At 40.4% G+C, this 27,645-nt stretch overlaps 1 protein-coding gene across 5 annotated transcripts in view; it reads left to right on the forward strand.

The window, feature by feature from the left end:
• Positions 1 to 27,645, forward strand: part of MYO1B (myosin IB) — a 181,944-nt gene that overhangs the window by 102,614 nt on the left and 51,685 nt on the right. For all 5 annotated transcript variants that reach the window (XM_003801827.3, XM_012812755.2, XM_012812757.2 and 2 more), the window contains 7 exons: positions 4,330 to 4,393; positions 16,294 to 16,392; positions 17,667 to 17,770; positions 19,222 to 19,369; positions 19,639 to 19,757; positions 25,635 to 25,721; positions 26,372 to 26,437. In XM_003801827.3, coding sequence (XP_003801875.1) covers positions 4,330 to 4,393; positions 16,294 to 16,392; positions 17,667 to 17,770; positions 19,222 to 19,369; positions 19,639 to 19,757; positions 25,635 to 25,721; positions 26,372 to 26,437 — 687 coding nt within the window. The remainder of the gene's footprint in view (positions 1 to 4,329; positions 4,394 to 16,293; positions 16,393 to 17,666; positions 17,771 to 19,221; positions 19,370 to 19,638; positions 19,758 to 25,634; positions 25,722 to 26,371; positions 26,438 to 27,645) is intronic.

Below are 27,645 nucleotides of genomic sequence, written 5' to 3' on the forward strand. Positions count from 1 at the left end.
CACCTCCAGCCGGGCCATGTTGTTTGGCTCTGGTCTTTACAAAGACTCAAACACTGCCTGGGCACAGCCAGGGCAAGTGTTGAGTGTGATGGTCAGATTTTGAAGTTGGTTGGTTCTTTTTTCCTGTAGTTTAAGTTTATATATTTTAATAATAAAAAAGGTTATTTACTTTATCAGCCGTCTTCTCGCACACATGGCTTGTGTCACCTGGGACCACATTTGATAATCTTTTATGCCTCCCTCCTTGAGACCTTCCCGGACTTGTTTCCCCCTTGTTCTTTGAGATCCCTTTTGACTTTTTCCTCATTAGGGTTAGTCAGTGCTTAAGGCAAGAGAATGATCTCAGAAGGAGATAGTTTTAATAGCTTACAAAGTGAAAGGGAAATAAGTTTCCTAATTCCAAGTCTGTGAATTTTTTCCATCAGATTAGCCCCAGTTGTTATAACTGATTTGATCCATGCCTTTTCCTGTTGTGGTAACATAGCTAATCTCATTACATAAATAGAATTAGAAGTGAAGTGTGGGCAGACAGAAGTAATTCCAATGATGAAGCTTCTTTATGTGGTAGAGGTTTTATTTTTGCTGTTTGCAAATGATATGCACACACACACTCTTTTAAAAAAATTGCAAATATAGAGGGGTACCCACAGATATATACACACATTTTAAGAAAGGAAAAGCTTTGATTATTAAAATTGTAATATTCAAGTCATGTTTGGCTTCTGCAATTATATGAAGCACTCAAACACGACTTATATTCATCTTTTGTTAATGGTATATATTATTACAATTTTCATATAGTTTTTCCCTTTCCTAAAATGTGTATACATTTTATTGGCACCCTCTATGTATTTCGTCTGTAGACCATAAAAGTGCAGAAAATCAAACTGCTTAAAAGGTCATTACTACTTAGTAATGTTTGAAATCTAGTGAAAGGCTTGGCGGGTGATTTGTCTTATTAAGTCACTTTAGAGAAATCCTATTACAGCAGGGGCATTAGGATATGAGATTAATACCTGATTGAAGGCTAACTCATTTCATGCCCAGTTTTTAGCAGTTTCTCTGCTTTGTGGTCTGTGACTTGATAATAATATAACCAAATATGTGTTCTGATTCGATAGTAGGACTCTCAGCATTTAACGTTACGCTGCGTGTAATGGTGGGTTATGTGCTGTGTGCTTGGGCTCCAGGGAGTTTGCTTTTCCTTCAGTGTCTCGACAGGCTAACCTAGAGTGAGTTTCTGACCTTCTTACTGAGAATCTGCTGGACCCTGCTCTGTTATGGTGGATGCATGCTCATTGGAGCTGGCCCTGGGGACCAGTATCCCGTGCAGGAGCCTCAGCATGTCCCCCTGTCATGGCAGCTCTAACTCTACACATTGAGCTTCTTTTAAGAAAGGGACCCACTGTTCCTAACCAAGGCCTGGGGGGTGGTAACGTGTTGAACATCTGCTACGTGCAGAGACCTGAGCAAGGCGCTGGAGGTGTCACGGGGGAGCTGCAGGGCTGGGAAAATTTCATTACCTAACCTCATTCAATAAGAATTAAAAGCCAACAAAATGGATTCATTTGTTTAAAAACTAATTTTTTTTAACATAGTTAAACATAGGTCTTTCTGCGTCTCCCTTTGCTGCCGCAGCCTTTCCCCACCAGCAGCCAGAGTGACTTTTACAAATTTAAGTCCCATCCCTGCCTTGCTGATAGGCTCCCATAGCTTCTGCTTGCTCCTGGAATGCAATGCAAACTCTTAGCACCTGCTGGGTGCTGCATGAGCTGGGCCTGGTCTCCTGGGGTCTCCTCTCTTGCTTCTTACCCTGCTTTACTGTGCCTCAGTCACCTGGGCCTTAGTGACTGTGACTGCCCTGGAGCAAGTCCCTGGCCTTCCTGTGTGTTATGGTGGCCTCAGTAGCCTGGCACCAGAGTGGAGGCTCAGAAAATATTTATTGATGAATGAATCTCCATTGTTAAGAAGTTTATAGACAAGTTAGAAAAACTGGACATGTCTGAAAATAATTCATAAAATAGTAAGTTCTCCATGAAAGGTGCAGGTGAAGTCTTACGCATTTTCAGGAAGGGAAGCTGGAGGAGTCCAGCTCAGGGCACAGTCCCAGGCCTGAATGTGCTGCAGTTCATGGCTACAGGACCAGAGGGAGTGAAAGGAGCCCCAGGACAGTGGCCGGGAACACAGGGCAAGGCCCCAGCTGGAGGGCTGAGTGGCGGGCTTATGGCTCAGGCATTTCTGTATAAGGTACTGGGGAGCTACTGGTTATTTTCATAGCAGATTCGTGACGTGATCAGAGGCAGGCTGGCTTCTGGCGAGTCATCAGGAAGTGGCTGAACAGGAAGTGCTCCGCTGTCGGCCGTGTCCTCGGGGCTGCTATGGGCTGGTTTAGTCCTGGGTGACTTCCTTTTCCATTCTCTTCAGGGTTTGCTCTGCTGTTTTCAGACCTGTCTCTTCACAGAAATCATCAGCATTGTCGCCATCATTGGCATCTAGGCCCTCTGACTTAGTGACTCCTGCTTCCCGGGGCCTCACCTGTGTGTGTGTGTCTGTGTACACCCCTCCTGTCCAACTCCGGCCCCACACATCGGTCCACCTGTGCCCTAGGCCCTGTCACTGCCCGTCCCAGGGAGCCCCTTCTGTCAAAATGGCGCTGTATTACATTGGCAGCTCCCGGCTCCTGGACAGAGCGACTGTCCCTCCTCTCCTTTCCTCTGGAGCTGCCCATTCCCTGTGTTGTCTCCCTGCCCCCACCGTGGAGGCCCTCACTGATTACTCAGTTGCTGGGTTATACTCCTAGACTTTTTATCCTTTCTCATCTCCTGGTTCAACCCAGGCCTGCTGCTGTGACGCTGGGTAGCTCTCAACTTGGCTCACTTCTCTCTGTTGTGGCTCCTACTTAAAGCTGCCAGCTTTTCTCCCTAATCTCTGCAACCACCCTCCTGTCTGCTCACTCTGGTCGTGTCCCTTTCCTACCTATTCCACACTGGACGCGTGATCTTGGAAATGGGTAGGTTCAATCATGGCATCCTTGTTTAGAAGCCTTGAAGGACATGGCTTTACTGGAAGGAAACTATCTCGAAGTTGTGATGGGCTCCAGCATCCCTCTCCAGCCTCGTTTCCCCACTCACCATCCACACAGATGCCAGTTCTGATGCCTGCTGCCTCTCCTCCTCTGCTACTTTGCATTTAAGTCGAGGCTGACTCCCTGCCCTCCCTCTACCCTGTGTGTTTGAGCACAGCACCCAGACCTGCTGTAGCATGTGTGCTCCCACATGTGTGCTCCACATGTCCTGCCGCCCTGTCTCTAGTCCTCACTCCTTGGAGACAGGAACTGTGCCTTGATTTCTCTTGTGCCTGCCTCAGCATCATGGAAGTGCTTGATAGACATTCACTTATGAATAAAGTATAGACTTTAAAGAATAAGTGACCCCTGACAGTGAAAATGGAGAAGGTGCATAAGCTAATGAAAAGTCACAAATTGCATTATTGACTAACTTCCATGTGTTTCGGGTTCTTCTTCCTTGCCATCATTTTGAAAGTTAGAAAGAGTTAAAGTAATTCTTAGGACATGAAATAAAACCTAAGACTTGACTTACTAGATCAACATACCATTTTCTGAATAAGAAACAGCTGTCAGGGTTATGCTCTTGTACTTGTTACTCTTTAGGCAATTATAGACCAATTCTTTAAAAATCACAGCATTAAGCTCTATGTATGTTTAAGATAACATCTACAAAGTGTTTTATGAACCTGGCTTATATATTGCAGTGTAATCTAGGTCAAAAGCCAAAAATAGTAATAATGGTAAGTCTGATTCTGATCTGGCCACACCACATAATCGTGTATCTGCTTTGAAAGTAGCCATAAAAACACCTCTGAAGTTTGCATTTTATCCACTGTCTAGCATGCTTGGAGTGACTAGCCATGGCTTAAAACATTTTGCCTGTAAAAAGTAAAATAATTTGTCTTCCCAGCCAGTGCTTATACGAGCACTATGTATTTTTCCTATTTTTTGTTTTTGAATTGAGTTCATGTACCCTTCAGTAGTTTGAAATATATACATAAAGTGGAAAAATTATGTGATGGCTAAGAAGATCTAGTCTTAAATCAGCAACAGGATATATTCCCTTTGAGCTAATTGGGCATTTAGCTGCACAATTTATGGGGGCATATCGTTTTGCATCATGATTATACTATAACTGTGTTTTTCTTAATTACATTTAAACAAATGTATTGAAATAATGGCATAGTATGCTGTTCTCTAAGAAATACACAGACTGAATGTTTTGAGGTGAACTTGAAAACTCATAACATCTTTTTTTACAGGGAAAATATATGGATATTGAATTTGACTTTAAAGGTGATCCCCTGGGAGGAGTAATAAGTAACTGTGAGTATTTTTTTTTTTGAATCTTTGTAAAGAATTCAGTAAAAAATATATTTATAACAGAATATTGTAGATACTTGAGTCTTAGAGAGAGGCATAAGAATATGTTTCCTTGTTTTATATTTAGGCTTGTAACCTTTGCATATCAGCTTGCTTTGTAGTTTATAAATCTTTTTAAACATCACTTAAAAATAGTAACTTTGAAAAAATTTTTAAAAGTCTGATATTTGTTGACTTTTTAAAAATATTTTATAAGTTTTTAAGTCAATCCACTATGAAATCCTCTAAGCATTATTTTCGTTAACAAAATGTTTATTCTATGATTAAAACAAAATTTAAATCAATGATTTTACTTTATTTTATTTTAATTATTTATTTTGAGACAGAGTCTCACTATACCACAGCTCGCAGCAACCTCAAACTCTTGGGCTTAAGCGATTCTCTTGCCTCAGCCTCCCAAGTAGCTGGGACTACAGGTGCCCGCCACAGTGCCTGGCTATTTTTCGGTTGTAGTTGTCATTGTTGTTTTGCAGGCCCAGGCTGGGTTCAAACCCACCATCCCCAGTGTATGTGGCCGGTGCCCTAGGTGCTAAGCTATATAGGTGCCGAGCCAAATCAATGATTTTTAAACTAAAAACTTTTCTGGTAACATTTATCAAATAAAAGGAATAGACCTGTACGTCAAATTTTATTTTTAAGAAATTTTGTTTCTTTTTCAGTACAGTTAGGTAATTTGAATGTGATACGCTTGTTAGGTGAAATAGATTTATTAGCTTCCTTTAGACGTGATTTGTGACTATGGAGGTAATAAAATGTTCTCTGTTAAAGGCAAAAAAAAAATGAACAAAATCAGGTGAGGTCTGCATATGATAGCTAGGTGCAGAATTTTCTAATGTGGGCATAAGAGCATCACACGGGGCTGTCCGTGTCTGTTATAAATCTGGCGATGTCGTCCGTGTTCTGGAGCTGCAGTGCCCACGTCGCTGCCCTGAGGTCTTTGCTCCTGTTGATTTCATTGTTGGTTAGTGTGGAAAATTTAAAATGGCAACCCAGGGTTTGTGCACCCCCCAACCGCAGCTTGATTATTCTGTGGAGTTCTCTGGTTTTCTTGAAAACCGACTGGCTCCTGGCTCTTTCACAGTCCCATGGCGCTATTGGGATTGTTAGAAAGAAAAACATTTTTTTTTTTTTTTTTTTTTTTTGAGACAGAGCCTCAAGCTGTCCCCCTGGGTAGAGTGCCGTGGCATTACAGCTCACAGCAACCTCCAACTCCTGGGCTCAAGCGAGTCTCCTGCCTCTGCCTCCCAAGTAGCTGGGACCACAGGCGCTCGCCACAACGCCCGGCTATTTTTTGGTTGCAGCTATCATTGTTGTTTGGCAGGTCCGGGCTGGGGATTCGAACCCACCACCTTAGGTGTACGTGGCTGGCGCCTTAGCCGGTTGAGCTATAGGCGCCGAGCCAGAAAAACATTTTTGTGCCCATGTGTACCCATCCTTTAGCTCACACTGAAAGCCCTGACTTCAGCATCATACCGGGTATGATTCATGTAAGGAAAACATTTGTACCCCTCTTAATATTTTGAAATTAAAAAAATAAAGTTCAAAATTGAAGTTTGGCCTAGAAAAAAAACGGACGTAGTTGACTGAAGTATCAAGTGTGCTTATTAGTCTTTTTTTATAGAAAAGTGGCATTTGTTCTTCAAATGAAATGTTATGCTGAACCCCAAAGATGCAACAAGTAAAACGAGAACCTGATCTGGTGGAAGAGGAGGTGGTTGGCCCAGAACCCTTGCACTCCCGGCACCCTTGAGGTCTTCTGACCAGCCCTAGAACCAGAGAAGTGCCATTTGAAAATTACCGTCTTAAGTAGTTTAGGCAAACGATGCAGCTGATTTAAAAAAATCATTAAATTTCTTCATCTAGGAAACACTGGTAAATTTTATGGTTCTTCCCATTTTCAGCATTCTGTAGTTTTTAAATAATTTAATTTTCTGTTTTACTTGGCCTGACTATACACTTCGGTGTGCTGCGTCTGTCTTGGGATTATCTGTGTTTAGAAAAATGTATGATTATTAGAGAAATGTCTTGAAGAGAAAATCTGAATGTGAATTGAAATTGACTAGGATAGTGCTACTTAGGTTAAATGATTTCATATGCCAAATTTGGAAGCAAAAGTACTCATACAAACCAACTATGGTGTCACCAAAGGCAAATGATTATAACCCCTGCCAAACTTGGTAGGCAAACTCCTTTTACATTGTATGGCTGCTGATGAATACTGGCTGGGAAGAGGTGTGCCTCAGTTTTAACACCATAATTTTACAAAATGATTAATTTTTATTCTGAAAGCTAATCCTGCATCTTTTAGGGCTTTCTTTTTGTAAGACAAATTAACTTGAGTTACTCATTCATAAAACTTTTAAAAATGGGGTAAGTGTACTGAGGTTTTCATTATAGAACTTATACCTATACATTCTGAAATGATTTAATCATTGAAGACTTGAGGAAAATAATTCAGCATTACTTTATTATAAGTATTAGAAAAATCTTGGGTTTAAATTTTGAAGTTTAAGTTCTAAACAAAAATGTCTTCATGTCGCCTGATTCAGTATCCATGGAGAATAAATAATAAACACTGAGTTCTTTTCCAATTAAGATTGATGCATCTTCATGAATGGTTTTCATATGGTGTTTGTTACCATTTATTCCCACAGTGAAATTTGTGGTAGTGGGAACACCCTGGTATTTAAGAGCGTCCTTTGCTTTGGAGAGGAAAGGAGGACATTAGTGGGAAAAGCAGGAAATTTCATCCTGGATAGATAGAGGACTGACTCATAGGTGGTCACTGGGAGTTGTCTTCTGGCTTATAGGGATTGAAAGCAATAGGGAAAGCCACTTGTATTCTCCCCAAGCTGCTGAAAGTTAGCTTCTTGTAGGCTGGAAAAGGAGAGGAGATTTGCCATGTAGTAGGAAGTTTATTTTGCCTCCTTTTCCAGCAGTTGCCTAGGGAAAGCATAGATTGTTGTTGGCTAAAATTATTACCCTGAAAAAATCACTCAAGCCAGTTGTCTACCCAGAAGTGGAAAAGAAAACCCAGCAACTTCTCTCTTTGTTACATAAAAGAGATAATGCGATAAAATTTAGGTTTGAAACTGCCTTGAAAGCTATGTATCCCTGAGGTTAGTGTCATGAGAGGAGATGTTTTACTAAAATAGAACATGGTAAACATTTGCTTCAATAGAGAAGATAAAATCTGGAAGCACATTCAGATGTTTGGCTGATGTGAAATAATAGTTCCCCTACTTGCTTACGGCTTTTTGGTCTGTTAATATTTATATGTTTGTATTTAAAGATTTTGGATCTAGTGTTTTGAACTGGAGACTTTTGGAAACCTGTTGCATTTATTAATAGTCGCGGCATATCTTACAGAAGTTTAGACTATGGAGAAAATGTGGTACAAGTCCCAAGGTATTCTATCTTCTAAAAGAAGAAGAGTACAGAGAAATAGACACTGAAAAAACTATGATTTCAGGTGTGCCTATCCTTGCATAATCCAAGGATGAGAGATGGTGGCTGTCCTAGTCACAGTAGTGTATCAAGAGCCAACCGTAGTGTCTGACACCACGTATATGCATGCTAGAGATGCATATACCTTCCATAGAGGATGGAATTGGTTAAATACAGGCAGGCTCTATCTTTTCTTGGCTTATTATTTGGGGCATTATCCGTGATCCTACTTTTGCAACTCTTACTAGTTTATCAGGTGGTTTCTAATGTCTAAGGAAAAAGACAAATGACTTAATTCACTATGCTTCCATTTCTTCCTTTTGAAATGGGAATTATAATAGTACTGATCTCATAGGTTTATCAGTATCTAAAACACTTATTATGGTGCCTGGCACAAAGTAAGCCCTCAGCACATGTTTGCTGTTTTCACTGTCATATGCTTTTTGTTTATTGTGTCTGGCCCCAATATATGCTTTAAAAGGACAGAGCCATAGTCTGGTTTGTTGCTGAATGACCAGCAACTGTGTCTAATGCCTGATTTATATTTGTTGAATAAATTTGTTAATGATCATATAAATAATTATGTACACTGAGAATTTTGTTGAGAAGTAAAGCTTCTGCTTCGTTGAATTATTTTGTCTGATGGTTCAGTCTAAATCATTAAATCCCCAAAAGGCAAACACAATTATTGATATTTAAACTTCATCTGTTAGTGACTTGGTTGCTCAACATGATAAAAATATGACCCTGTGAATGAGGATGGAGAGGCCAGCATTGTGATCGGTGTGTGTTCCAGTTATCCTTGCTGCCCCTCCCCCCACGGTCAACAACTCAGCAGGGTAAAACACGTCTCGGCTTTTTCCAGGATAGTGGCTAGGGGCTGAGAGGGAGAAGTGTTCCAAGAGGACCAGGAGGCAGCCTGAAGTAGCCTGGGAAATCATACGCATGTCATTTCTGCTGTTACATCTAAGTGTGCACAGGCTTGCCTAGTTTTAGGTGTAGGGGACATAGATCACACCTTTCAATAGGAAGAATGTTAAAGACATTAGGGACCATTTTATTTTATTATTATTTTTTTGAGACAGAGTCTCACTATGTTGCCCTTGACAGAGTCCTGTGGCATCACAGCCCACAGCAACTTCAAACTCTTAGGCTTAAGCGATTCTCCTGTTTCAGCCTCCCAAGTAGCTGGGACTACAGGCACCGGCCATAATGCCTGGCGCAATTTTTTGCCCGGCGCAGTTATCATTGTTACTTAGCAGGCCAGCCAGGCTTAAACCTGCCAGCCTAGACATATGTGGTGCCCTACCCACTGAGCTACAGGTACCACCAACCATTTCATTTTAAATAGATACAATCTGACAGATTATTTCCAGAAATGACCACAATAAGTTTTCATCCTGTGTCCATACCCTGTGCAGTCCCCTCTCTCATGGATTCAAGGCATGGCCAGGAGATTCATTTGGGTCAATGAAACACTCAGCAAATATAGTACAACCAGTGGCTTGAAAATGGGTTGTATGTTAGAGTTAGTCCCCTTTGCCACTCTTGGGACCTCACAGTCACCACCATGTGAATGAGCCTGGGCAGTCTGCTAGGTGATGAGAGACACATGGCAGGAACTGCCAGACATGAGTGAGGACGTTTTATTACAGATCAGCCAGCTGCCAGCCACCCTGCCGGCAGCCTGCCAACCCATGTGCAAGCCCAGCAGAGATCAGCCAGTTTGGCTCAGGCCAGAACTGCCCAGTTGATCCTCAGAATCATGAGCTAATAAATGGTATTATATAGAACCTCCATAGTTAACCTCTCCCTATCTTGATCACCTCCTTAAATTGACCTAATTTTCATAGACCACACATGCACCACCTATATGTGTCAGTACAGTTGGCCTAGTTCCTTATGTGGACCACTTCTGTATGTTGACCAGTTGGTTTCAGTCCCTTGGGTGGTCAATGTGCAGAGGTTCTACTGTATTTTAAGCTACTAAGTTTTGATGTGATTTGTTATGCTGCAAAGACTAACTAATACAGGGGTCTGATAGATAATATATCCTTTCCTTCACCCAGTTTGGGAACACATGAAAAATAGGCACAAGAATCAAGTTGGAGAGGAAGTGGCTTAATCGCTGGTGAGGGGGGAGGTTGGAGAAGGTGGCTTTTGGGTGAATCACCCATGTAGGTGTTGCAGGTAGTCCTGATAGTTAGGCTGTCACTAAGCAGCCACTGGCCACTCCTGTGTGCTGGCCCCTTCTGTCTTCCAGCACTGCGGAGCAGGGCCAAGTGTGCAGCCTGGGGAATCCCTGCGGGCTGAGCACTCTGCACATATCAGCTCTGCACACCTCACTCCTCGGCTCCGCCCTTCCTCCTTCCCTGGGGAGCAGAGAGTGAGGGGTGACAGAGGCTGGGGGGTTACTCTAAATGTGGGCTGTATACAGATTATTTGAGGACCATTTTGCTTATCTGGAATATCAAATATCAGGAAAAGTATGCATGAGCTTTTTTTTTTTTTTTTTTTTTCTCATCGGCTTTTGTTAGTGTTTGTGTATTTAATGTGTAGCCCAAGGCAACTCTTACTCTTCCAATTTGTGAAGAAGAAAAAGGTGGGACACTTCTGTGAAGGAGATCTTTCTGCACGGAAAGATAAAGCAGGAGGAAACGTCTACCCTTTTCCCAGGGAGGTGTGGGATGGAGCAAATTGCTCTGATGTGCTGTTTTGCATTTTAAAAAAATTTATGATACAGCAGGCTTATGTGACCATCCATCTCTTGGCATATTGTTTAATCCATATGTGTGGAATAGTCATGCCATTTTGTAGGATATGGAATGTAATTTTATTCATTTTAAGTTATTAGGGATTTACAGCTTTGTTCTTCCTTTTATATCATACCTTTGATTTTATTGATGGCAAGGCATTGATCAGGAGAGAAACTGTTTGTTACAACACTTGCTAAAGGAAGCTCTGGTCTGTATTCTGGGAATATGTGTCTCAAGGTATAACTGAAAACCCGTACGTGAGTCAGTTCTCAATAGCTAGTGCATAGCCATCAATAACCTTCTGTTTCTAATCTGTCTTCTATAGGGTCACAAAGCAAAAACTAAGACAATACATTGCCTGGTTTGTAATACAAGGCCAGACTTTTTCTTTAACTTGTTGACTTTTAAAGCTCCTGAAGAGGACAGAAATAATCAATCATTGGTTGTGAAGTGTCTGGTGAAATAAAACTGAAATTTCAGAAGGGCAGGTCTGTTACTTGGCAATGGGTGGCTTTATATGAGAGTAGATGCTCCTTTGTCTCAGTTTTACTTGGGTGTTCTTTTTGCCAAAATATGCTTACATGAAAAACCCTCATATTTATCATAAAGTGAGACTACATATAAATATAGAAGCCAGGCATTCATATATATCTAAATTAACCTCAGATTAAGGAATGAGTTTATATTTACTGGCATAGTATATTAAGGACTAGATATTTATTAATTTTGTTTTAAGATTGGATCTAGAATTTTAGATTCACACACACTCACGAGTAAATTTTTAATTATTAAACATTAAGCTGGTGTCAGAAAACAGTCTGTTGTGAAGATACATGTATACGATATGTACGTAACCAAATCGTAGTTAAAAAGTTAATTAAGTAGGTAAGGGAAGTTTTTCTTAGTGCTTTAAAGTCCAAGTTAATTTTTTATGTACAGAGGCCAAAAACCCTTTCAGAACTTTTTATGCCACATGTCTAGCTATCTTTAGTTCTGATTTTATAACTTTAGAATAAAGTTATTTTTTTTTTTTGAGGGAAGACCTTAAGCTGATTTCTTAAAATGCTATGAAGTATGGCGGGGTGGGGGGTGGGGGATTTCAATGCCGTGCATGCCAGATGTTTTAGATCTCTGGAAGCCTGTGACTTGCACATACCCGGAGATCTGCACGAGACCAGGGCCAGTAGAGAGCCCCACGGTCAGCCTTTGCGTCTGGCTTCTTTTCCTGTGATATGCACGGCGAATGAATGATTGGTAAGAAGACATTTGCCCCAATTTTTTAATCTTTAACATTTGTCATTAGTGAACCTTCCTAACTGTTGGTCTTGAAGGTTATGTTATCTATTTCCAGAAAAAGTACAGATTAAAAGTTGATTTTAAAGTATTTACCTCCACAGGTAAGCAAAGGAGACTCCATAATCAAAATTTTCTACTAAAGATACAATCACTTATGCCCATTCATTCATCAGTTATTTGGTACTTTTTCTTCAGAGATTATTATGTACGATGAACAAAAAGGTAGATTAAATTATAGTTACTTAGATTGCAGGCACACGCTAGCTCAGTGTTTGCATTTGCTTTAACGAAGAGGCATAAATACCCTGGGAGGGCCTGAGTGCCACGGGGATGCTTTTTTCATGATGTCCATCTTGGAGCAACTGAAGAGGAGGCGAGTGTGGTCAGTGTTCTGAGTTGTGGGCGTCATCAGGCTTTTGTTATCCTGACCACACTGCCAAAACTAAGCTGATTCTTGCTTAAGCCTTAATCAAGAACTTGGAACAGTTCCTTTTCCAGCAGAGGAGATTATACACAAAATAGGGAAACTTTTATCACATTATACTGTCTAATCCTTCTTCTGTTATATGGCAAAGTATGTAATGTGATTTCTTTTTAAACATTCTTCTCTACCATTATTTGTCTTTTTATTCTTTCGCCTATTAAACAACTTCATTCTCCAGCAGATGCAACACGTCTTGTGCCTTGGGGAGGTTGTCCTGTGACATGCACAGGTGCACACACATGTCATGGACTCACTGCTAATTAGGTCAAGCTAAGAAAGCCCCTTGGTGTTAATAGGTGGCAGCAACTTGGTGGGGTAGGCGGGTGGGCAAGCTCTAATTCCGTTGTTTCTTTGTCCCTGCCCTCTTATTGCCCTTTTTACAGTGGTTTAGTGCCTTTACCTTTTTCCTTAAAATGGATGTTTATATTCAATTTAATATAAACTTATATCTTAAGAAAGAGAGTAGCTACATTGGACGATCTGGCCTCTCTCTTTTGTGCTAAATATCTGACATCTAATAATAATTCTTCTTTACTAAATCTCATTAGCAGAGGTTTAATCAGCAGTGGTAAAAGCACTGAAGGCAGAAGAGAGGGTTGTACCAGTGTTCTGCTTTGACTTAAGTCACAGGCACATTTAAGTAAATTAAAATGGTCAGGTGGTGAGTCCCTCTAGAGAACTGAATTTATGTTCTCTACTTGGAGTAATTATTTGATATGGCTTCATGCTGTTACATTACGTTGGTCCATGCACATTTAGGAGGGGAAAAAATCCAATAGGGAATGGTTTTAAGCATTAGTAAATTATTTGGGGGGCAAACATTTTCCCTGATTACTTTTCTACCTGGAAGCTTGTAACTTATGAGAAAAGTCATAAAGAAACTGAAATAAGAGGCTCAGGGGTAATAGAGTAAGCATTGTAAGTGGTAAAACCTTCAACTGCTTTGCAATAAAGGCTTTCTCATTTGTGAGTGAGTTGCTTAGATGAAATCATGTGCTTTATGGCAAGCACAGCATTTCCAAGCATTTAAGGACTTTTCATTCTTTTTGTTGGAAAATTATAAAGAATATAGGTATGGTACTCCAGTCGCCACGTGGGTGACGTGAGCATTTTCTCATCTGTAAAACACAGATCATAAAACCAGCCTCCGGGGAGGTGTCCAGGGTTGAATATGATAACAAAAGAAAAGCACTGAATACGGCGGAAGGTCAGCGAAAGTTCCTCTCTGCGTCCCCTTTCCACCTTCCCTTTCAAACACACGCAGTATTATGTTTCATATTTGACTATGATAGTCATCAGTGATCGTATAGGCCTGTGTGGTTTCAGAAGGACGTTCAGCCCACATTCCTTTTCACATCGTGCACAACTGAATATTATTCTTCAACGTGGGGGTGATTATCTGCTGGATCTTGCCGGCCTCGCCATTTCTACACTCTCCAGTGTCTTTGAGCAGATGTACAAAACACACCAGCCATGAGGCTGGCCAGTCTGTTGCTGTCACATAGGGTGGCCTTGTCACAGGCGTTTTGAAGGCATTCTTAAATATTTCATGTCTCGAACTGCCACAGTTTTCTTTTGGAATGTGATTGTCTAAGTGCTTCCAAACAGTGACTCGTCATCAGTGAAAGGTGCTGCCGTAGCTGAGAGGGAGGCTGCGTGCCTAATGCTCGCTCATCAGGGCCTGGGTGTTCCACCTTGAAGAGAGCTCCTGCCGTTGGTTTGGGTGACAGGGTGACACGTCTCAGCAAAGAGGAGGGGTTGTGTGTGTACTGTTAGTGCTGGGTTTGTTTCCAAAGAGTTCCTGGCACAAAATGGGTGAGTGGTAAGCGAGTTGATTTGAAGCAATTTCTGGGTGAATAGAAGAAGTGAGCTGTGGAATTTGTTTATATTTTTATGTAGCCGAGTTATTTTCTTGTAGACTGGAGGAATTTCCTATAAGGATTAGCTTCTCCATGAAGGATCTGCCTGCACTGTGAGATTTTTCCTACAAGGCTGTTGCAGTGCTTTTAGGATCTCTGGGAGCTCAGTCGCCCTTAGGTGAAATCATTCTGCATTTCCACCATCGCCTCTTTGGTGTCTTCTGCCCTGCGTGCCTACTTATTAGTTGAGTGAGACATTCAGTTCTTTAGAGAAAGTGAATGTTACACCACCTGTTTTTACCCTAAGTTATATCTCACTCCTTTCCGTTTTTATTTTCTTTCTTTCTTTTTTCTAAATGTGAAGTCTTCATTATTCTCCATCTGTGATTTGAGGACTTGAGCAGTCTTCCAAGTTGTATGGGAATTGGAGAGGAAAATGAAAAATTTGCAGCATCTTGTTCCTAATAATTTTTGTATTTGCATGTTTGGGTTTCTTTTTAGTTGGCTTACTTTTATGTTTTCTTGCAATCCATCTATCTCTTCATTCTTAGAAACGATCTTAGGTGTTTGGAACAGCCTAGGGCCTCTCATTCATCAAGTGCATGTTCTTTAACTCTGCCGAGGTTCCTCCACAAACACTGGTGTAGGTTCCAGAAATACAAATTTAGAATTCAATGATCATTCCTAGAGAGGCTGGACGTCGTTCTCTCCCTTACCCACCGTTGTTAGGATGTTTTGGATTTCAACCTGATTGGGAATCGGATGTATGTGTCCTCTAGAACTAATCATTATGCTCAATAATGGCATTACTGATTCAGAATTTTATAGCTGAAGTTGGCCTTTGCCTGCAGAGTCTTGCCAGTGATAAGCAGGCCTCCAGGCAGGAATATCTTTGTCCATTGCACTTTGCCATCTGCTGCAGACAGTCAGTCTCCAGATTATGAACAAGATGGGTTCTGTAGTTTGATCTTAAGTTGAATTTGTATGTAAGTTGGAATAGGCACAGTTACCTATTACGTGTAATAGCCTCTGTTCGTAAGCTCAAGTTATACATAAACCAGATGTTTTAACTCAGGAGCTGCCTCTGCTGCTACAATGACTCCCTCCCTCCTTTCTACCTTACTTTTCTTTCCTTCCTTCTTTCATTTGGTAAGAACTCAAATTTATGGGATGAAAAATAATCTGGAGTCAGAGAAAAGATACTAACAAATAACAACAAATTCCATTAAATGAGAACTATCTTTCATTCTCTGAGACTTCCATCCTATCTGGAAAATCTGCTTTACCTGGGGTCTTCCCTTGGAGCAGATAACCTGATTTCAAATCCTTGCTCCACCGGCTACCAAGTTGCTTACACTCTTGGACTGTCAGTGTTTTAAGCTGTCAATGATACCTTATAAAATGATTGGGAAGATTCAGTGAGATAATGTCTGTAAAGCACTTTGTACATGTTAACTTTTTATCATTATAAAGTGGATTTATAACTGAATGGTTGTATTTCATTGCTTAATTTGCAGTGTTACATTTTAAAGAATTTGTCATCATAAAACCCCAAAAGAATATTAGTATAAAAACTTTATCACCCTAAGCAAGACTGAGACCCCACCTCTACAAAAAATAAGAAGTGGTACCCAGTATGTGTCTATAATCCCAGCTACCCAGGAGGCTGCGGCAGGAGTCTGAGGTTGCAGTGAGCTGTAGTGACAGAGACCCTGTCTAAAAAACCCCCCCAACTGTATTATCTTTAATCAGTATGTTGAATGTAACTTATTTTATATATTCACAGTTTTAAAAGAACCTAGCTTGTTTATTAATTCAGTGGATTTTTTGTTAGAGTTGCGCTTCTTCCTGGAAGTAAAACTGAAAATGTAGCTTCTTTTATTACTGTATTTTATTAATGTAGAATAGAAAATGAAAAAGAAAGCAAAAGGAAGGGGGAAAAATCCTGGAAGATTTGAAAGCAAAACGAATATCATACTATGATTTAATTCTTCTCTTTAGATCTTCTAGAGAAATCTCGCGTTGTTAAGCAGCCAAGAGGTGAAAGAAATTTCCATGTGTTCTATCAGCTGCTCTCTGGGGCCTCTGAAGAGCTCCTCAGTAAGTCCCCATTTCTGTGTTTTGATTTTCAGTGTCACAGCATTTTCCAGTGCCTTCTCTTCACAGTGTAGTCCATGGATGGGCTTTGCCCCTTCCTTCCAAGGTGGCTCTGTGACTCCGGTTGGAGTGAGGAGCACGATGAGTCTGTTTCTAGCCCACCTGAGTATTTATTCACATCCCTGTACATTAGTGGATACTGTGCCGTGCGACTCAGATGGGGTGGGAGAGCTACATATTAGCAGAGGTCCTAATCAACAATTTAAAAAATAAAGTGGAAGAGTATAATCCTAGTGGGGAGAGAAGGCTAGCAGGGAGAAGAAAACGAGGACAGTTATATCAAAACAAATTGCTTGGTGAGGATTTAAAAATAGTGGGGAAGACATTTGCCGCTGGCACGAGAGAGAGAAATCTGACCTTTGGCTACTTTAGAGAATTAGTGTCTAAGTCCGCCAGGGGAGTGTTCAATAGCTGATATCCACATGATGAAAAGTAGAGAAGGAGTAGTTCAAACAAGAAGAGCTTTGGAAAGGCAGCAACACTCAGGAAAATCCATACTCACTGATAACGGACAAATGCAAATTCGGACAGCACCGAAGTATCTATCGTACCTGCAGTGTGGCCATGAAGTGCATTTAAAATTGCACACGAACTTTATGGCCACCTGTATGTTACCAAAAGTTATTAAAAAGGATAAAGTTAGCAGAGTTGTCACTGATCTACTTAGTGGTGTGGGTGTCACTTCAAAGTGAAGACTTCTCCCTGTGGGACTAATGGGCAATCCAAAACAAGAGTAGCAGCGTGGTCAGGCCCCGCCACCTAGTCACACCACTTTTTGGAATATATCCCAACAAAATGATTCACATGAATCAAAAAAAACCATTTGTATAAAGACATTTATCACTGCCCTCTAATTATTATAAACTAGACAGAACCCAAATACTCAGTGGCGAAGGAATCACTAGGCAGAGATCCTACGTTATAATGAAATAGGACACGGAAGGTCTTTTGTGTTACAAAGATATGGCAAAGGACTTATGGAAGAAGAAGCATAAAAGGGTCTAAAAAGCAGAGTTTGAAACAATGTACAACAATGATAAAAGGGATTTTAAGACCATGCTATTACTGATGCTTGTGTATCAATTTTTGTTCTTTTGATTCAGTGTTTAATGTGAGAGTCATTTTGTGTGAATGCATGAGACATTTAGAAGAAGGAGATATTAAAGAGGATTGGAGTTATTGAAACGACTTATCAGTATGTGTTTATGATTCAACAGGTAAACTTAAACTCGAGCGGGATTTCAGCAGATATAACTACCTGAGTCTGGACTCAGCTAAAGTCAACGGAGTGGATGATGCTGCAAATTTCAGAACTGTTAGGGTAAGTAAGATGGATATAGTGCTTTCAGTAAGCTTTCAATGGGATGCCCTTGTATTGCTTAGTGGGAAACAGTCACAATTCTGAGTTGTCTTTAGAGTATAACTTCATGTTCCCTGAGGTTTTAGAATTACATGAGAATTTATTATATTTTCATTAGTTTGGCTTTTTTTTTTTTTTTACTAGTTCAAAAAAAAATCATGCAAGACTATGAAGGCTATGCTTTTATTAAAGCAGGCAGTTTTACCTTCTATCAAAATATTATCCAGGATAATATTTTAAGAAAGCTCCCTCTTGGCAGTGCCTGTGGCTCAAAGGGCGCTGCTGGCCCCATAGGCTGGAGGTGGTGAGTTCAAACCCAGCCCCGGCAAAGAAAAAGAAAAAAAAAGAAAGCTGTTTTTTAATGTTGTGTTTAAATTCCAAGTGTTTTTTACAGCTAGATTAATTTCCAAGTGTGAAAATTACCCTCGGATCATGTTAAATCAAAACTGTTTTTTAAGAATTCTTGTTTTTATGTAGTTTTAGAAAATTCATATATAAACCAGAATGATTAGTACTCCACACTCATTAGAAAGGAAATGATGTTAAATAGTACGGTAGTCTGCCTTCAGTCCCTGTGTGGCATACACTTTCAAAATCACTTCTCTTATGCTGTGATGTGATAACTGGGATTTACTTCCAAATGAGACAGCTGTGATGGGAGGAGGAGGTTGGATTATAGATAAAACAAGATTGGTATCAGTTAATCATTTGGGGGTGAGTAGAAAGGATGTGAGGGTTCTTTCACTGCTCTCTCTACTTTTGTATGTGTTTGAATTTTCCAAAGCAGAAAAATTGTGCCTTGCTCCCATAGCCATGTAGCCTAGTCACTTCTTTTTTTCAAGCCAGCTGTTCTCAAAGAGAGAGTATCTCAGAGTATGTTGCTTTTAAAAACTGCAGAAACATCCTCATATGGAAGCAATAACCTGTTGATTTCCTGGACATGATTTTGTTTAACCACTTTGCCGGGCACATAGTTGGCACTCCGTAGAAGCGTGTGGAGGAATGAATGGGTGGATGCCTCCTGTGTCCCACAGTGTCTTGGGCTGGGCACTTCCCCTTTGCAAACCACAATTTTTCAGATATGTAAAATAAGTGAAGAGGTTTTCTTTCTTTTGAGTTGTGAAAGCTTTTACTGTGGTTTTGTTTCCCAGTATAAAAAGACATATGAAGCCAGCTGTCAGGGCTAAAGTAGGAAAGGGGACCCAGGGTGCTGCAGCCTCCTCTTCCTCTGCCATAGCAAGACAGGTACCCCTAGGGCTCCCTAAATCATGGTTTGAAGCCACTGGCCTGGATACAGCTTTATCTTCTAAGGAATTTTTTTTTCCTCCCAGAAATAAATCTGTAATATGATTCATTAAAAAAAAAAAAAAAGAACTATGAAAAGAAAACAGGTGTTTTTCTTTTTCTCCCAGAATGCCATGCAGATTGTGGGCTTTCTGGACCATGAAGCTGAGTCTGTCTTGGAGGTAGTGGCAGCAGTGTTGAAACTGGGGAACATCGAGTTCAAGCCCGAATCTCGAGTGAATGGTTTAGATGAAAGCAAAATCAAAGATAAAAATGGTAAGTCAGCAGGGAACCAATTTTGTTTAGGAAACTTGCTTTGAATGTCTGCCCAGTTTTTAATTTAGAAGTGAAAGTTTTGCTTTGCATTGGTTTGAAAAACTTTTCTAGTCAAACTGACCAGAAATACAATTGTGGCTAAGTTCTAAGTTTTTTGATTTATACGTTTTATACCGTTCAGTTTGATTGTGATTTAGAAAGAACAACCTAAGCCTTGAAAATGACTTTTCATATACAGTCACTCATTGTGTCCATCCTTTTTCTTACAGAGTTAAAAGAAATTTGTGAGCTGACTGGCATTGATCAATCAGTTCTAGAACGGGCATTCAGCTTCCGAACAGTGGAGGCCAAGCAGGAGAAAGTTTCAACTACACTGAATGTGGCTCAGGTGCGTGAAACATAATGTATAGAAGAAGGTTTTTATTTTCTAAAGTCTATGATATTTTTATATAAGTATAAACAAGAATTTTATTTTGCAGGCTATTACCTCATCTTTCATACTGTATTGTAGGCCTTATTCTAGGCATTGTGGACATTGTGGTAAACTAAATAGATAGAGATCCTTGCTTGTCATGGAGCTTAAAATTGTGGCTGGGGCAGCTAGACAATAAATAAACATATAGTAAGCTAGCGGGTGGTAAGTGCAGCGGACAAGGAGGAAAAGTGGAGCAGAGTAAAGGACATCCATAGGTGCAGGGCAGGAGGTCAGAGTGAGGTGGGGAACCCACTGGAGCCCACTCTGGGTTTGGAGCAGAAGAGTGGCGAGCCTGTCATGTATTTCAAAGGGCTGCTGTGGCTGCAGTCTGGAGAGCAGAGAGGAAGAGAGGGGAGAATGAACGTGGGGTCCTTGTAGGAGATATGTACTAACCCAGACATGAAGATGGCTGGAACCAGGTGTCCCAGTCCGGTCAGTAAGAAGCACTCACATTCTGGGTATTATTTGAAGGTAGAGGATACAGGATTTACTGCAAGCTTGACATGGGGTATAAGAGGAAGAAGAGTCAAGGATGATTCAGTACTTTTGGCCTAAGCAACTGGAAACATGGAGTTGCCATTTGCCAATTTGGAGAAGCCAGTTTGGTGACTGTTCAGTTTGATTGTGATTTAGAAAGAACAACCTAAGCCTTAAAAATCACTTTTCATATACAGTCACTCTTTGTGTCCATTTGGAAACTTCTTCCAGTTGGCCTCCATGCCTTCCATGCTGTTGCCCCTCTGACTTCTGTTCTGAGGCCAGTGCAGTCTTTGTAAGGCACAAGTTCTTGTCCCTTTTGCTTCAAGTTAAATGGTTGGATGGATGCACACTTGGGCGGCTTCTGGAGCCCCTTTCAGTGTAAACCCTTTATTCTGTGGCTTAGACATTTTCCTACCAGTCGGTGCTGGTTTGGGCTAGAATAAATCGACTCATTTAGAGCTTTTCCCACTCAGGTCTCCTTTATCCACCCAACTATGTCCTTTATTCTCACTCTCCTTCAGCCTCTCTAAGGCAATAGGGTGCTCTCTCTGTTTCTCTGAACTCGCCTTTCCTGTTAATCTGAGGAAGCCTGCATCTCCTTAGTTGTCCTTCAGCGTTCCTTTCTTATTTTAGTGAGTTATTTTGGCTGTGGCAAGGACTGTAATTTTAGGGAAATTTGGTGTGCAGCGATCCTCTCTGAGCTGTAGCCAGTATCTGTCCTCCCTCTAGTTCCTGCCTCTGTGGTCATTCTGACAAGTCAGCCTTGCTCACTCAGAGTCAGATGGTGAGTGACTGACTCAGTCCAGAAAATGTTGCTGGGGGCACGTACAGCATGAGCCCCCTTGGAGACCACTGGGACGGAAATAAGAGATTAGGGAAGACTCCATAGAGAAGATTGAAGGGTCTACATGTATAAAGAGTGGATGGAAGAGCATGTCAGGAGGAAAACCGTGAGAAAAGCCAGGTTTGGAGCACATGTCAGGACAAGGATTGATCAAGCTTGGCTACAGCTTTGGATAAGTGAAAAAGAGTTCAAAGTAGGTTCCGGAAAGGTCAAGTCTCGAGTCAGGGGCACGTCGGTCACCTGCAGGACTGCCATGTTACACAGCTTGCAGACTGCCCCTTCAGTGTGTTTGATTCAGTGGGTCCGGGATGAGACTGAAGAATTTGTATTTCTAATAAGTTTAAAGATGACACTGCTGCTGTTCTTGGTCTAGGATCATATTTTAAGAACCACGTGGACGTTTCCAGTAGCCAGAATGGGAGTTGCTAAGGATGTAGTAATGCTGTGAAAAACTTCCATTGTTTTTGAAGGCACTATAGAAATATATAGAGAGAGTCTTTTTAAAATTGTGTTTTACTCTGGCTTTCTCATCATCCTTTGTAAAAACCAGGCCCGGGGGCCTCTAAGCTTGTTGTAGTCACCTTACTTCCCTCGGTAAAACTTTTCCACATTTTTTTAACTTTTGGAATAAAAGAATGTGGCATGTGTTGCTCAGTTATTCAGCTCCTTACTCAAGGTTTTTTATGTTTTGTTTTGTTTTGAATGCAGTGGTCAGAGTATCTGGTTCTCCCTACCCCATTGCCGGGTAGGATTTGATTTCTGCGAGAAGTGATTTCTATTAGCTTTTCCTCATAGCTTCAATTCTTGGGCCCCAGTATCACTTTTATTGCCCCATGCCTCATATTCCCCAGGCATTTAGATCTTTCCCCAGATAGGAGGCCTAATACTGGAAACTCAAGAGTTTCTTATTTAGCTCCTGCTCCATACTCTGTCCTTGGCTCCCAAGGCCCTCTGTAATCTGACTTTACACAGCTTATCTCAGTGACGCCTCGCTGGTTCTCTGAATGCCATTCTTACTTTTACTGGTGCCTTTGCTTCTGCTTGCCCATCCCCTATGTCATTGTTCATTCCTTCTGCTTCCAAATGGTTGCCCAACTGCACCCCATCCAGGGACCCTTATCTGATCAAATAGTTCTCTGAACTCCTTCACATCAGCCCCCTGATTGCTTCATTTGTGTTAGTTTCATCTCACCAGCTCCTATTAAGCTTCTAGGAGGTGGGCAACATGTCTGTGCCTGGTGGGCCATGTATGTATCGTCCTGGGCCACCTCTGATACCAGCCATCTCTGAGGCAGATTACACCAAGAATTCTCCTCTGTGGGCTTCAGGCAACTACAGAAATGCATGGTCTTTCCACAGTGTGCTTGGAGACGGACGTGGTCAATCAGCGCACTTCGGATGTCATCCCTGAATTCTGCACACCTTATCAGTGACTGTTAAATGGCAGTAAACATTCCTGCCCTTACTGCTTTATAGGGTACTGTTGTGGGGATTAGATTGTCTGAAATTAGGCTCAAGAGGTCAGGGGCGGCTAATTGGCAGCCCCTGGAGTCAGATAAAGCTTCAAAGGCATGTTTTATTTGACTAAAGACCAGTTTTTTTCCTTTGGTTTATTTGTTTGCTTTTTAAATTTTGAATTTGAGTGTCTTTAACCTGGAATAATCTTCTAACCACTAGAAAGCCACTACTTTCTGTGCATTTCTATCACTTAGTCGCTAAAAACATTTAAGTTTGAAATCCCTTGTAGTAAGTATTTGTTTGAAGGAAGCAAAGAAGATTAATATTGGCTCAGAATTCACTTTCAAAAATATAAAGTGGTTTGCCAGGGTAAGTTGTTATTGTTGGTTCAGTTGTATACTGAGATGGTGCTTTGTTGGAAGCAGATAGCATTCAACTAAAAAAGCTGGGAGATGTTAAAATTTAAAAGGGTTTATTTACAAATACATGGTGTTTTAGGGTTACTTGGTGTTCTGAGATAGCTTGGATTTACAAGAATTGAAGGGAAGGAACTGGGAAATTATATAGGATTATGAGGTAGTAATAGAGGAAAAGGATACTTAAAAATTCATAATTATCAAGCCAGGTGCAGTGGCCTGTAATCCTAGCACTCTGGGAGGCTGAGGTGGGTGGATTGCCTGAGCTCACGAGTTCTATCTAGACCAGCCTGAGCCAGAGTGAGACCTCATTTCTGAAAATAGCTGGGCGTTGTGGTGGGCACCTATAGTCCCAGCTACTCAGAAGGCTGAGGCAAGAAAATTACTTGAGCCCAAGAGTTTGAGATTAGTGTGAGCTGTGATGCCATGGCACTCTACCGAGGGTGACAAAGTAAGACTCTGTCTCAAAACAAAATAAAACAAACAAAAAACAAAAAAAACATAATATCAGTACACCTATAGACTCTGTGCTGGGCATTGTTCTAACTGGTTAAATTACCTATGTTAAGAAAGTAAAAATTAGAAGAAAGGGCATTGGGGAAAGGATATGCATCTAAATTCTACTTGGACTTCTTTTTCCGTTTTAGCATTTTATATGCATTTTCTACTATGGAGTCACTTCCTCCCAGTTTTGTTGTTGTTCTTGTTTGTTTTTGTTAACTCCTAGGTATATTTTCTAGGCCTGATTGGAGTAGCTGCCTGAGATTTAAGGAAAAAATTTTGGGATTAGCACATAAGTGTCAGATGAAGGGAAAAAGTGCTTTCTTTTCAGCCACAGTATGTTGCCAGGGAAGTGACTGAGTTATAAAAGTTATTTTATTCATTTAGAAAGAAATGTGGAAAAGGTATTCCTACATGATCTGGCAAATTGTATACTTTGTAAAGTAAAAAAGTACTGGTTTATTTTAACAGTAACATCTGACTTTCTATTTATAAGCAGCAAAATATACACATTTTACAGTGTTGGTGGGGTTGCAAACTAATACAGTCTCTTTGGAAAGAAGTGTGCAGAATCTTGAAAGAATTCAAAATAGACTTTCCATTTGATCCCAACATCCCATAACTATGCACCTACCCAAAAGAAAAAATCATTTTATCATTAGGACATTTGCACTAGATTGTTCATCGCAGCTCAATTTACAATCACCAAAATGTGGAAACAACCTAATTCCCCATCAACCTAGGAATAGGTGAATAAACTATGGTACATGTATACCATGGAGAACTATTCAGTCATGAGAACTATTCAGCCATAAAAGAAGATGGAGACTTTACAGCTTCTGTATTAACCTGGATAGAGTTGGAGAACATTCTCTTTAGTAAAGTATCACAAGAATGGAAAAGCCAAGTAACCAAGGTACTCAGTACTAACTAACATGAAGCCAGTAGATGAACTATTACATGCCCACATGAGAGAAAAACTCAGTTTAACTCAAGTTGGGGTAAGGGGAGGCAGCAGGGGCAGTAGTGTGCTCCCACCTAATGGGCACATTGTAAGGGTATATGGCCCACCGCCTGAGTGTGGGGCACAACTACAACAGGGACTTTACCTAACAAATGCAAAAAATTTAACCTAATCGTTGCACCCTCAGATTAATCTGAAATAAAAACAAAATCACACATATAGCCAACATGTTGCAAACAGTAATAAAACATTGACCTTTCCTTTCTCAAGGCCAGTTCCTTCATTCTGAGTTACTGACATTCATCTTGGGGCCTCCTGAGAAGGGCTGGCACCGAGCATTTCATTCGTGCTCACAGCGCACAGACGAGCTGCTCAGTTCTCCTGCCCACACGTCACGGCCTTTAGCCTTTGCATTCAGAGCCCAGAGTCATGGAGACATTGATGTCTTCTGCCTCTTCTTTGTCGGGTAGCTCTGAACAGCTTTAAACATAGATAAATAAATAAACACGTAAAGTAGGTTTATTTTCAGTTTACAACTTGTTAACTCACTGTGGAAGACTTTTTAAAATTCTCAAAATGTTGAATGAAGAAAAAATTGTGAATTTCATCAGCCAAAGCCATCGAATGTCTTTCCTTCGAGTTTCCTTTCTTATGTGTAAGAGTTTAAAAAAGGAGCTGTTATTGTACGAAGTATACATGTTTTTTAGTTTTCACATAATGTAAGTATTTCCATTTCATTACCTAATTTTCATAGCCATCATTCTTCAGTGACTGTGTAGCATTCCTTTCAGTGGGTATCTATTTTACTACCTTCTATTGTTGAACGTCTAAACTGCCTTTAATTTTTTCTCTCTTCTGTAACACTGAGATGAATATCTTTATGGTAAAAGCTTTTGCAATATTTAGAATTAGTTTCCGGTATGTGAGAAAGTGTAACTGTGTATAAACTGTTTGTCTGGTTCTATGAAAGGCTTGCTGTTTATCCAGTGTATAATAAAAACTGGTTCTGATAAGAAATGGAAATAAAAGGGCTTTAAATACTTTAAAAGTATATATCTGGATCATTTTCTTGAAATTAAGTATGGGGGCAATTGTAGGTGTTAAGTTTTTCTTTTTCTCTTTAATAGGCTTATTATGCCCGTGACGCTCTGGCTAAAAACCTCTACAGCAGGTTGTTTTCATGGTTGGTAAATCGAATCAATGAAAGCATTAAGGTACGCATCTCTGTAAGCAAAGAAATCTGTTGTAATAAATGGTGTTCACAGTATAAACATTAAGTTGAAGAAAGTTTAATTTTCTAAACAGGTAATTGATTGCCGCATATAAAAGTTATTTCTTGAAAAGAATTTACCTTGTGTAAGATTTGTCAGAGTTATGTTTCTTTTGCTTGGCTATGTGTGTTATCTCTTACAAGTGAATAGTCCAAGAGTCTTTGTGGAGTTACTCTGAGAATCAGCACCCCAGGGCCTGATCTGGCTCATCTGCAAACTAGTTGTACACGTTCAGCTGAAAAAAATCACTTGACCCCTCTAGGGTTTTAGTGAGTTCTTCATTAGAATGGAGGTGTTGGCCTAGGAGGTTTTGAAAGGCCCTACCTCTTGAGAAATTCAGTGATTTTATTTTTTAAATAAATGAGCACCACTAATGCCTTCTTGGACTAAGTCACCTATTATTAAAATTTCTAAAAGATTCTATACCGGCAGCCCATCTCATAAGTTTAAAATAAAACCAAGTAAATTACGGTTATTCTCCTAGTTAAGAAATACGGTTAACCTGTAACATATGTCGCTATGTTCCAGGGATGCTTGTTGCGTTGTATTTAATGCCTAAAATAACCCATTAATTTGAAACTTTTTTTTTAAAGGCACAAACAAAAGTGAGAAAGAAGGTTATGGGTGTTTTGGACATTTATGGCTTTGAAATTTTTGAGGTAAGATTTGTAAAATTTCTCATTGGCCCTTTTATTAAAGCTTAACAGAAATTAAAGCCTATATCTTATAGACATCTATTATAACTAACTATAAGTTTGAATCTACAAATAAGCCTTTGTATAGATGTAACAGAATTTGGTTGTGTGTGCACGTGTGCACACATGTGTTGTGTGCTAAGCCAGCACTTCAAAGATTTTTAAAAAATATTAGTACTTTTGAAATTGCAAATTTAGAATTCTTACTGTGAGGCTTCTCATGAACTGCCTGGTTATGCCTATGGCCATTTTCTCATTTGTAGGTTGCTTGGAAAGTGAGGCAGGTTGGTGCCATGGGAGAAGCCAGGAAGGTGATGGCCAGGTGTGGGTCCTGGCCTTGCCTTGCTGGGCATGTCATCTGTGAGCTTCAGGGAGAAAGAGGCTGGATTAGGGGACTGGTTGAGTCTCTTCCACTCCCCCTCATGAGATCTCCCCCAGTTGTGATCTCATGATAGAACTTGAAGTAATTGCTGCTGAAGTGCATAGTGAATTTTTAAAAATAATTCTTATTTTGTTGCAAAGTAAATATTTAAACACTGTACGATTTTCTTTTCTCCTTCTTGCTAACTTCGACATTTCAAAGCAGTTTTAGGACTAAAGCTAAAACACTTTTTGCTTTTAGGAGTGGTATTTTATTTTGCTTCCTGGAAATAACAGGATCAGGCTCCTCCTTTCTTAATTCTCCCCCACAAGTCACATGATTTGTGAATTTCTTTAAGTAACCAGGCCTGGCCCGGAATGACCACCCAAAGAGTTTGTGTGTTCCAGAAGATTGGTGTCACAGAATCACAAAGAAAGCATTGGAGTGTTCTCTTCAGCTAAACCAGACCTATCTAGAGTATTTACTTTTCCTCTAACAGTCGTTTTTATGATACGACGTTCTCCCTCAGTTGTGTTTCATATTTAGTAGCTAGTGGTAACTACCTGCCAGGGGCTGACTGTGTGCAACCAGTGTGGTAAGTGTTGTGTGTATGGTCTGATTTAATTTTCAGAATAATCTTACACAGTAGCTGTTCCTATTATTCCCTTTTTACAGATGAGAAAGTGAGACCCTGAAGGTCAATTAACTCCCTCCAAGTTACATGGCTACATAGTAGCTTCGAATTGAGGCCCCTAATGTCTTCATTTATGGCTTTTCTTTCCTACTAGGGGTGAGACCAAGACTATTTCTT

This window comes from Otolemur garnettii, unplaced genomic scaffold (genome assembly GCF_000181295.1).
Source record: "Otolemur garnettii isolate 467f Iridium unplaced genomic scaffold, OtoGar3 scaffold00222, whole genome shotgun sequence".
NCBI classification, from domain to species: domain Eukaryota; kingdom Metazoa; phylum Chordata; class Mammalia; order Primates; family Galagidae; genus Otolemur; species Otolemur garnettii.